Source organism: Saccoglossus kowalevskii, chromosome 10 (genome assembly GCF_978046115.1).
Source record: "Saccoglossus kowalevskii chromosome 10, keSacKowa6.1, whole genome shotgun sequence".
NCBI classification, from domain to species: domain Eukaryota; kingdom Metazoa; phylum Hemichordata; class Enteropneusta; family Harrimaniidae; genus Saccoglossus; species Saccoglossus kowalevskii.
Window position 1 is genome coordinate 17,188,013 of NC_140650.1, and position 12,758 is coordinate 17,200,770.

Below are 12,758 nucleotides of genomic sequence, written 5' to 3' on the forward strand. Positions count from 1 at the left end.
GCTTCGAATATAATTAGTGTTTCCTGGGAGAGTAGTAACTTGCACAAGATTTCCATGCCTTGCATGCATGAATGCGGGCAAGCGATTCAAATTTTTAGTCAGTTTTTATTTCATGTTTAGGGCCAGTATCGTTCAATTCTGCCCAATATATTGTAAATGAGTTAAAAAAAAAACATATTCATTTTAAACAGTGAGTTCTTATTTTTGCCCACTTTCTCAATCTGTACTGTGGGACATGATAATTGAACATGACATCGAGTTCAGACTGTAGTTTATAAATTGAGCTGTTTTGTGTTAAAGCACGTGACGCAGCTGTGAATGTGAAGACGTTGACCTACATATAATAATAGTACAGGCTAATTAAACAACACAGCCAAGCTACGCAAGGGAAGAACAAAAGTGTAATGAAAAAACAAAGGAAGGACAAACCAGAAAAATGAATCTTGAAAGAAAATATTATACATTACTGTGAAAATGACCGAAACCAAAATGCATTACTCTGTATACTTATACAACATAAAGAAAGTACATTATCTGACTTTTTAGTTAAATCACTAGATTTTGTTTTCTGTAGAATATCAGTTAGTTCTAATTACGGATGAGACCCAGGTTATTGGTGCATTGCTGTCTGTGTTCTGCTTTGGATTTACTACCTGGTAATATTAGCTCAACAATGTTTGATTAAAGATGACTTGATTACATTCAGACATGCAAAACATGTTGTAAAAATGAAATGCTGTCTACAAATTTGAATACACATATTTGTGTTTATACTTAACTGTTACAATGGTGTACAAGACTATGTGAAGCACATTTCATTATACCTACACAACCGTAAACAATATAAATCGGTGTTAGATAAAAAAAGTCGCCACGTCATGTTGTTTCTATTTTAATCTTGTTTTTTTACACTTGTTTCTAAGCGGCCATTGTAAAGGCATTTCCATTATAAATTTTGAATATAGGCAAAGTCAGAACAAACGTTTATGCACATTACCCATTTTTTACTAATCAAACATGGCACTATGTGTCAACTTTTTCATTTTGATAAACTGTTGATAATTCTGGCTTGAAAACTTCAATTAGTAATTGGTTTGGCTCTTTTGAGCAGAGAAATGCAAACGAAAAGAAAATAACAGGAATATGCCACCAAATATTGAGAAACAACATTAATGAAATAAATAACCTTGAACTGGGTCCCATCATTCGCCATTGCCTCTGAATATATGGATTAGGTGTGGTTGTTGCTAAAAATCTTTGCAAAAAATCAAGTATCATTGAAATAACATATTACATTACATATTGAGTATACACTAACAGAACTGACCAAAACTCATAAAAAAAACGTGTGTCATAATATAATTAATATATGATGTCACGGTATGTTACTTGATTAACTTACGTCTTATGTCCTACCTACACAGTGACACGGATAAAAATATGGTGATAACTGCTGAAAAGTTGTTCTGTTAATATTATTATATGAAAATCGAAACGATTACAACCAGTACACTATACTCTCTATCGAAGAACTCGTTGTTCTCAAATTACACACAGGTGACAATTTTGACCTAGCCCATTATATTCTCATCTCACACTCGAATGAGATCAAGGTTAATTATATAGTTTATAGTAGAGACCAAAGAAATGACGAATCCTGTTCAAGTAGGTCACACACGAATACTATAACAATGAATACATACATTGAAATCTTGGATATAAGATAACACACATATTTTGTAACAACGTTTGTTAGTGGAGTATATAACAAAGCGACATTGTTTACATTTCCACAGCTGTTTCACAAAAGGAACAGTGTGACATGAATTTGTGTGCACTCGTTTTCAAATTGAAAGTTGCGAAATACAACAATTCAAATGTCTAAGATTTCCATGTGTTTCAAAAATATATTGCTGGCACACAATTCATGCCCTACCGCTTTACCTCCTAACTGTGACAATTTTACAGTTTTACACTGTCACATAATCAGTCAAGCAAACATTGACATATACACATGTTATTACAACTGTGTGCAAATGCCACGATTAAGACATACCATTCCAACATTGTGAAAATTGTTCGCCCTTGAGAAAAATACAACAAAAATGAGTTTGAAAGTGTATTCAGAAATATATCAAGAATATATAATACTTAATATAATAATGTTAGCATTAATAACAAAACATAATATTTTATATCCTTGATACTTTTTCACTTTATTTGTTTTTCATTATGACTGAACAATGTTCAACAACGTAACAAAATAACAATGTCTAAAACAATGTTTTTATCGTAGTGTTGTGCAATGCGATGCTTTGATTTCTTTAGGCTTAAATATTCCAACTTTTTGTCTCTTCCTGATACAATAAGCAACGATACTAAGAACTGAAATGAACGAACACGGAAAAATATTTAAATTAAAACATAATAACTTTATTATTGTGTTCCTCGTGCATTGCCGAACATATTATCCTAAATTATACGTACCTACTGCCACAATTACTATTGTCATAACAACGGAACAGCTGACTGCTATAATTACGACCACGTTTACAGCTTCTACAGCGCTATCAGATTCCTGTTTTAAACCACAAAAATGGTTATGTCTAATATGAAAGATGAGTGGGTCAATAAAGCTATGATTAACAGTTCTAGAATATACCTACGTTTAGATCAACTACGTCGATTGTTGTGTAAGATGTTGTAACACCATCTACTAATAACGTCAAGTTACCTGGAAAAAGTAGACAGAAAGTTACATCGAGAAAGGATAAAAGATGCAGAAATAACACAGCTGTACAATGTTCTCCGTCCTTGCAAAATACGTCGGTTAATGTACTTATATAAACACATCCTTACATTCACCAAGGTAACTGCATTTTCTTCATAAGTGGTATATCCATCAGGACAAGGCAGACAAGTCGCACTTCCAATGTCAGGCTGATAGCCTCCAGTTGGGCATGGCAAACACTTAAATAGGTCACCAATTGATTGTTGATAAAAGCCAGAGTCACAGTCAACTACAAAATGAACAAATATTGAAGAAAATACACATGTAGGTTCCTGGAGTGTAATTCTATATATTCTTTCAACATTTGTCAAATAGAAATACAAGTGACCAGCACATAGGCAGTACACACAATTCAGGTCTGTAGTAAAGCGATGTTCAATTGGAAGAAGGAAGCAGTCCATAAAGCTTATCAATATGTAAGGTATCTTAAGGTACATACTTACTACAATCAAATTTAATGACTCACGAATGGCTGGATTTTCTGTCAGATTTAATTTATAGATCTCAGCTTCAATGTCTTCTTCTGTAATATTATAGTTCACATAGGCTTCTGTCACGTTCACGCTACTCCCATCTGCGTCTATTAAAGTTATATTATTTTGAAACATGCTGAAATCATTGAGTCCTTTGGATGCATTGTCTCTACTGTTTTTCGATTCATCAGCAATCTCATTAAGGAGAGATCTTGATTGGAACAGAAAGTGGTATATGTTTAAAAAAATGTGTCACACTTCTTCTTGAAAAGAGAAACTCTGAAATCATTTTCGTTGCCCTCAGTAACCCAAGAAGCATTCATATATTCACTTTCAAATGTCTCAACGTGCAATGTTTGATTCACATGTTCTGATGAATTATAAGGTTGATCTACATACTCAATGGCGCGTTTCTTCTTCAATGGTATCAATGTATCTGCCAACAATTCAATCACACTAACTGCTACATTCCAGATACTTTCAGCTAAATTTCGAAAATTAATTGCTACTTTAACTGTTCTCATACCAATTCGGAATAGGTCAACTTCAATTCCCACCTCAAACACAAATACATCAACAGTTGACACTTCAACTTCAAACCAAATTCTGTGTATATCTACTACTGACCCTAGGCCATGTCTAACGATGAAATTGAACACTTCTATTCCAGCAGCAACTGCAATCTTTACCAATTCAAGTGCATGTTTTGCAGTTTCCAAGACCAATATGACCCCTTCTAATGTTATAGTTACCAGGTCCAGTGCAAGTTTAGCTAAATCGAGAATGATTCTAGCCCCATCCACGACAAACTGAACAGTGTAAACTGCAATTTTAGCAACATCCAATGCTGTCAATGCAACTCCTACCGCTAATTCAGCCATACCCAAAGCTACATAAGCCACTGCTCGTATAGCTGCACATATAATATTTGCAGCAATGCATAATGGATCCTTTAATTTTAATTCCACAGTGTGATAGATAACATGAAATATATGGAATCCTTAAAAACCGAGTACGTCGCCAATGGCATTTTATGAAGGGAATGCATATTTTGTGACAATTTCGCATTCGACAGAGGTTATCAATGTCAAGACGTCTTTCTGTTAACCAGTCCTTTGCAGATTGCACATCACCTTGGAGATTGTCAATCTCTGCTACTGTATTGTCTAATGCATTTACAGCTTCGTCAAATTTGTTGTTTGCCTTATCAAGATCTTCTTTTTTGTCTTGTAACCATTGTTGAGCTCTATTGACACCTTCCTGTGCATATGTAACCAAATCTTGGGCTTGTGTCAATCGCAAATTTGCCTTCTCACCAAATTCATTGGTTGCATTTATCAGTGCATCAGTCATTCTCATTGGTAAAGACTGGTGTCCAAAGCCAAATTCCCCTCGTACTGTCCACCTTTGTTCAGACCAAGGAAAAAAACAGATGCTTGAGCATATAAACTTGCATAACATACAATCCAAATAAAACCATCAACTTGAAAACGAATTATCTCGTTGGTGATAAACACATTCACTTCGTCAAAATTGCGAAGAATATTGACGCCACCAAAAAAATGAAACAAAAATTCGTCTGTATTTGGTGCAAGAGCAAATGCACCACCCAAATTGGGGCCTAGTGTCAGTCTTTTGTATTTTATGCTGTGAGACAATTTAATTAAACCCTTTGTAGACTTATCATCTTCAAACAAACCATACATATCACTGAATCTACTGCATTCCCCTAATATGTTTGACTGTACAATGTCAATCTGAACTGATCCAAAGTCCAATGCAGCAATATTGAGTTTCGCTTGAAACATCAGACCCACTCCTGTGAAATCTTTTCTTATTTTCAGCACGTTTTCGACATATAACAGTGCACATCGTTCAATATTACTCTGTAACTGATGTGCATAGTTGAAAAGCGAGTTGACACTACTACTAGATAATCTTGTGGATTCATCAGCATGTTGTTGTTCTAGATCGATGCATATATACATTATTTTCTTGGCACGTGATGGTACAGGCGATATGATATTGGGTAAATCACTGAATAGTTCATTTCCAGTCATAATGGTTTCTAAGTCTTCTTTGATACCAATTAGTTCTAATGTCAGTTCTCTGAGTGCTGATTGGGTATTTTCGTAAACGATGTCAATAAAGGTATTTATTAGTAACACCATCTCATCTATACTGGGAAGTATGTCTCCAATAAGATCTATAATGTCATGTTTCGGAAGTGCTGCGATTTCGTCAGAAATGTCATATGTTAAGAATGCATTGATATTGACCGCCAGTGTGACTCCAAACAACCTTGCCATCATTGAGTTACCAAAGGGATTTGCAGACACTCGACCCCGAAAAAAAAATCCAGGTGGATCAGTACCAGAACCACACCATTGTCTTTCAGTGCCTGGAGATTTAATAAATATAAAATACAATTATTACAGCTGATACATATTCAGCATTCAAATTTCATTAGGCAAATGATTATTCATTAACTAAACAAGTGAAAATGTCTTTATATTTACCACCAATCGAGAGAAATGCACTTGCACTTGAATCTATTATTCCTTCAATTGGGATGACGATGGTTGCGCCGAGTACTTTGAATGATATCTGCATGTCAAATTGTGTTCTGAATAATACAATCGCCTCCCAACGAGTTGCAAACAAATGAGTTAACATCTGTGGAAAGAATAGTAAATGCAAATAATTTGTGTTCATGTTACGCACTGTTAAATACCTCCATCACTGTGAATTACTGATAATACTTCACCTTGTCAATGTCATCGACTGCCAGCATAAACACTAGATCACCAGAAAGTGAAAACCCAATTGTATCACTATCTCCGAGTAGGTTATCATTTGATATTGAGAGAGACATCCATATGTTATATCCTGAAGAGAGCGTGTAGGTAAACATATGATCACCATTCCACAGTTCAATACTAGTTGTCACAGGTTTGAGTTTCTTGTTAACTGACATTCCAACCCCTATCAGGTTAATCACCCATCCTGTGCTATTTAACGGTTTAATCACCTCCAGCTGACGCAGTTCGTCCCAAAACTCTTCTGGGAACAGAAGTATGACACTTGTTCCAAATACATGTATCGCATGTATCGATGAGTATACACATTCCATTGACAGATGATGGAAGTTGTATTGTGTCTCCAAGGATCGACATCTGCATTTTGCTTTTTAAAAGAAAAACAGAATACAGATCGTCAGGAAACACAGGGGCATCTAGACACGCACCATAGTTACCAATTTCATCGCCACGAAGAAGCATTGAACTGATGCCAATAAATTCAGTGTACACATGTTCTTTGTCAGTAATTCTAATCCAGTTTGGTAAATTGAGAGATATGCCGTTTAAAAAGGATTTCACAAAAGCATTGCTTTCTGTGAATTCCTGAATATCATATACAGTCAGAGGAATTTCTATGCAATCATTGTTTTCATAGTCAGAAATTATGTCCCCAAGTTCTGGAGAATAACGCGACGAAATACTGGCTAAAGAGAATGGTAAAGTATTGATGACAGCGACACCATTTAGAGAGATTGGAACAGACAATTGGTTAACGTCAAAAAAGACAACACCGAATGTGTAATGAACAAACAAATTACTTTTTAATTGATACCACTTAGATGTGGATGATAACGATAAACTGGTCGTCAATGGACACTGGAAAATATTTTCCACGTAGCAGCCTGTTGGGAGCCTTGCAAAGGGCATCTTAAGTTTTTCAAAAGCAGACATGACCGTTGCTACTGAGTTCGATAAAGGTTCAAAATCATGTGCATTGGTGCCGGAAAGTACAAACTTTGTATTTAATATAACAGATGTTATTGGCGTGATCTTAACTTCAGCAATAGTTTTTTTGATTAGTAATTAAAACAGTTGCAGGTTCGAACACAGCTTCATCAGAGATAAACGATATTAGAATAAGATCACTGGGTGTTGCTGAAATGTTGAAGATATGTGGTTCTCCAATCCTCAGTTGCGGAAAGTGTGGTAATTGGACGACACCATATTCGCACTTCCCTCCGTCATATCCGGTGTCACCACAGTTGCATGCTGGGAAGTTATCAGCTGCGACAATACAGACACAGGCCAGGCCTGCATATATCTGAGAAAGATGAAATTAACATAATTTAGACTATTTAAGATATTGCAATTGAATGTACACTTTAATGTATACATAATTCTGTATTGAATATATTGTCATATCAGTAATGAGCCATCTGAATTTCAATTCATCAGTTACCAAACTTCACTGAATGCTGATCCAAATGTTTCATGCACTAATTCAAATACTTGATAACGCAATATGTAGATAACTCACCAACACACGTGTAACCATTGCTATCCAAAACAAAACCATGTTGACAATCACTATAATAAGCGCCTAATGTATTATTGCATAGCTGTTCACACTTATGGCTCCCCACACATTCATCAATATCTTTCAAAAAAGAACATTTGTAAAAAATAAAATGTGACTGTATGTATCTAAGCAATATATTTTAGTGTACCAGTTCCATAAACAATGCACCTGAACCTACAGGAGCGTGTCCCTTTAACGTCATAATATCAAATGGTTTGTATGTATTACTTTCGAATATGGAACTATGTTACAGTGAGCCATGTACAATTAGCCTAAAATTTTAATGACACAGTCCCTGTTGTAATTAGGGGAAATATTATTCATGTATACGATAAAGTAATCTAACAAATCTGATTGCTGCAAACAAATCAAACAAATTGTTACAGGTATTGCTACATGCATAACATATGAGATCAAATTGGATATGCAAAGCACTGGTCATGTGACCAGATAAATTGTATCTGAATAAATTTTCAGTGTAAGTAATTGAGAATGAATAATATAGTAATTTACTATCATAATTTACTATCAGATTTATTAAATAAATTCAAAATTTGCAATCAATTTGTAATGGTCACAAACTTTATCATCTTTATGCAATAGTATCAAAACTCAAGTAAATTGCATGTTTCGAGTATCATGTGCATGCGTACGTGATGTTCTTTCTAACAGTGTTTCAAAGAAACGAGTTAAGAAACTTTAGTTAATAATAACGAAGCATAAGTCAAACGTGAACGTGTACATAGTGATTAACAGACATATAAAAATGACATGAAGAATTCCTGTGACAGCTTGGAGGAAATCTGAGTCCCTACTACCTCAAGACCACAGTCTTTAGAGGAAATTCAGAAAGCAGACTGCCTACTTTCCAGTGGCAAATCACCTGGTTTGGACTCAATTCCATCTGAAGTTTGCAAGGAGGGTGATGTGGCTTTGGCTGAGAAGCCTCACCAGATGTTTTAACTCATCTGCCAGCACAAGACAAGGTCACAGGACTTCCAGGATGCCTCCATCATCCACCTCTACAAACCTAAAAGAAATCACCAAGCCTGTGACAATCATCGCGGAATCTCGCTGTTGTTCATTGCAGGCAAAATCCTGGCTAGAGATTTTCTCAATCGCCCCATCACACACTTCGATTTAATGCAACAACTGTAAAAATTTTGGACATACATTGATCATCATTGGAATTAAAAAAAAGAATGAAAAATGTATGTATCAAAGTGTTATCATTTGTTGACCAGCGCTATTCACTGGAATGCTTGCCCTGATTTGATTAACATTTCAAACATACACCATGACTGCTGTACACAAAATAAATTAAAGATGACTAACTCCATGCTCAAGTAGTAAAAATGCACAGAGCTCAAAAATGTCAGGAATTTGTGGCTGTGTTTTGTTAATGGCGTAAGACTAAATATTTACTTGCACTTATGTTATGTAGTGTAATTGAAAGGCAGCAATGAATAACCTCCATTCACCATATGTAACAATTTACATTACACGAAACTCCGCTCTGATGCTTTGTATTGTGTCTAGCTTTAGCACAGACCTTATAAAACAGGAATGCACAACACATATAACTTATGAAAAAGGTAAAAAGGTAACAACTAAAATGGGTTTCAGTTGTCTGCCATTTATAAGCATTAATGGGATTAACCTACTGGAGATAATAGATCTTCTACTACAGTTGAATAGCGGTTCCGGTGAATGAATATTGAATAGACTTGTTAAAATAAAAAAATCACTGTTCATAACAAAAAAAGATCAAAGAAAGCTTAGAAAGAACTCACATAGAATCATTATGACCATGAATAGTTCATTTTACCAGCAAAATGTGCTCTACTAAACAAAACAGTTTAATTAGACCAAAAATTATTTAAAAAAAATATTATCTCCCTCTCTTGTTGATTCATGCATGGTTAATATTATCTCCCCCTCTTGTTGACACCACTTAGGGATAATACTATCTCCCTCTTATGTTGGCACCACTCAGGAATAATATTATCTCTCTCTTATGTTGGAACCACTCAGGGATAATATTATCTCCCTCTTATGTTGGAACCACTCGGGGATAATATTATCTCCCTCTTATGTTGGAACCACTCAGGGATAATATTATCTCCCTCTTATGTTGGAACCACTCAGGAATAATATTATCTCCCTCTTATGTTGAAACCACTCAGGGATAATATTATCTCCCTCTTATGTTGGAACCACTCAGGGATAATATTATCTCTCTCTTATGTTGGAACCACTCAGGGATAATATTATCTCCCTCTTATGTTGGAACCACTCAGGGATAATATTATCTCCCTCTTATGTTGGAACCACTCAGGGATAATATTATCTCCCTCTTATGTTGGAACCACTCAGGAATAATATTATCTCCCTCTTATGTTGAAACCACTCAGGGATAATATTATCTCCCTCTTACGTTGGAACCACTCAGGGATAATATTATCTCTCTCTTATGTTGGAACCACTCAGGGATAATATTATCTCCCTCTTATGATGGAACCACTCAGGAATAATATTATCTCTCTCTTATGTTGGAACCACTTAGGGATAATATTATCTCCCCCTTATGTTGGCACCACTCAGGAATAATATTATCTCTCTCTTATGTTGGCACCACTAAGGGATAATATTATCTCCCTCTTACGTTGGCACCACTAAGGGATAATATTATCTCCCTCTTTTGTTGGCGCCACTCAGGGATAATATTATCTCCCTCTTATGTTGGCACCACTAAGGGATAATATTATATTCCTCTTATGTTGGCACCACTCAGTGATAATATTATCTCCCTCTTATGTTGGAACCACTGGGGAATAATATTATCTCCCTCTTATGTTGGAACCACTCAGGGATAATATTATCTCCCTCTTATGTTGGCACTACTAAGGGATAATATTATCTCCCTCTTATGTTGGCACCACTCAGTATCTTCTTATGTTGGCATAAATTCACTAAATTAAATGCACATGAACATGTAGAAACAACAATCGAACTCATTATCTCTGCTCCAAATTGATGAATTTGGTTTTGCAGTTTTTATTCAATGGTATGTCTCCATCAATGGAGAAAATAAAGTGAAATAATAAGTTGAATAATCATTTTATCAATTTTTATTGTACAATCACATGCAATACTTCCAGCTAAAATAAAGTATTTTACAGTATTTTTTCAAACACTTTCTGCAAATAAATCGTCGCCGCTGTTATAAAACTCATATTCTCTTATTTTCTCCCCATCACTAATAGCATCTTCTTTTTTATCTGTAATATTGTTGTGGTCTTTATTATCTTTTTCTATTTCATCTCCCTCATTCTTGTTTGTACTGGATAAGACGTTGACGGCTTTGTATATTTTGGACTTTGCATTCTCCGCTAAATATATGCAATTTGTTGTCATATTCAAACATGTTTTAACAACAGACTCTGTAAGGGAATAACACAATAAGTAATATATAGTAGAGATAAATATAGCTTATTGGAAGATTAGCTTAACTGTTTAGGATACATGATTAATTCACTCTGTAGAGAGACCTGGATTAAGAATTCAAAAAAAAATCTGGTGAAGTAATCCAAATTTAAAATCAGGCAATCATTAAAAAAAACAATTATTCAAAAATTGGTCTACTGAATTCAAAATCAAACTGTACAAAACAAATAAATGCATATATAGTATTATTATACATCTGTCATCGTAGTGCCATGAGTTGCAGCATGCCCTAATTTTGCGGTATTTTAAAGGGTATTTTCATCCTGCTATAATAAGAAATGTGAATTCAAAATATAGTTGGATGTATGTAAGCATCCACTAATAATAAAAACAAACACGGCTGCCACCACGACTGGACTCCACACTGTTTCTGTTATAAACTTTTTGGATTTTGGCATTCCCATGATGAATCGTTGGAAGGAAAAGATTATTACAAAGATACCTCAAAGAATGAACTAAGACAGTATGCCATAGCATCGACATCCGCTGCGCATCGGCAGTTACTCCCCCTGTACTGTCACCGTTCATACTTTGAGGTATCCTCATTGTAACCGCATATTAATGGTTGATTTGTACTTTTCTTTGTCCAAAAATACTAAAAAAAATTGAGCATGAATATATTGTAGTGATAAACCGTACATACCATCTTCAATTTTCACACAAAGAACATAACCACCTGCTTTTGTATATTTTTCCACCAGTCCACCATATATATATCTTCTGCTTCCCATAAATTTGTTTCCATTGCATTTTTGGTGATGGCTTTGTGTATGATTATGCCAGGCTGTATGTTATCATTAAAATGGCCTGGTCTACCTAAAAAAAATAAAATAAATAAAAAATTAAATTACTGTATGATTCAACCATGTATTCATTTCTTCATTGATTATTGCATAACCTGATACATTTGAGAAGATAGTTTTGTATATGGCCACAACTTAGAACAAGTCAAGTAGTTAAATCGAATTATTACATACATATAATATGTAAGTTTTTTACAATAATATCGACAAATATAACGGAGACAGCGTAGCCAGGAGCACTGCATTGTGGTTCACCTTCTCACTTATGGTAGCGGTAATGTTGTGATAACCTTATTATTATGCACTTCTTGTTTGCTTGTAGCAATAATTTAATGAGATATATAAGCCTGAAATGACTGCCTTGAACAAATTCTATTTGCATTATTTCACCACAAAAGAAAGTGTTTGAATATGATGTAAAAGTGACAGACAAGTTCTAAATAAAGATCAAAGAAAGCTGTGAAAGAACTCCCATTAAATATACATTAAACATAATTCGAAATTACTTGTACTTGAGATATTGATGGAAAAGCTGAAAACTAATTATGCAAATCAGAAAATTAATATAAACAGATTTGAGTGTAAAACTAATGAAGTCTGCGCAATGTAACAAATCATCTATGTACCAAGTTTTATTGAAATGTGATTGGAACCACAAAATTATGAATTATAATGTTAATTAGGGAATTAATATCAACAGATTTTTAACCCCAAACTAATTAGGTTTGTACATTGTCCTAGAGCATCTTTTTACAAATGTAATAAGTTTCATTGAAATGGAATAGTTTGTACTTTAGATGTCAG

At 34.6% G+C, this 12,758-nt stretch overlaps 1 protein-coding gene across 1 annotated transcript; it reads right to left on the minus strand.

Annotated features, from left to right (window-relative positions):
- Positions 1-10,759: 10,759 nt before the first annotated feature.
- LOC102808434 (uncharacterized) lies at positions 10,760-11,958 on the minus strand. The gene is made up of 2 exons (XM_078014136.1): positions 11,795-11,958; positions 10,760-11,087 (listed from the first exon to the last, which is right to left on the minus strand). The coding sequence occupies exons 1-2, from the start codon at positions 11,880-11,882 to the stop codon at positions 10,834-10,836; spliced, it is 342 nt and encodes a 113-aa protein (XP_077870262.1). The 5' UTR covers positions 11,883-11,958; the 3' UTR covers positions 10,760-10,833.
- Positions 11,959-12,758: the final 800 nt, after the last annotated feature.

Coding starts and splice junctions, on each gene's coding strand:
- LOC102808434 (XM_078014136.1), bottom strand. CDS start 11,882: ATGGGAAGCAGAAGATATATATATGGTGGACTGGTGGAAAAATATACA. Junction 11,088..11,794: donor TTGTGTGAAAATTGAAGATG/GTATGTACGGTT, acceptor ATTCCCTTACAG/AGTCTGTTGTTAAAACATGT.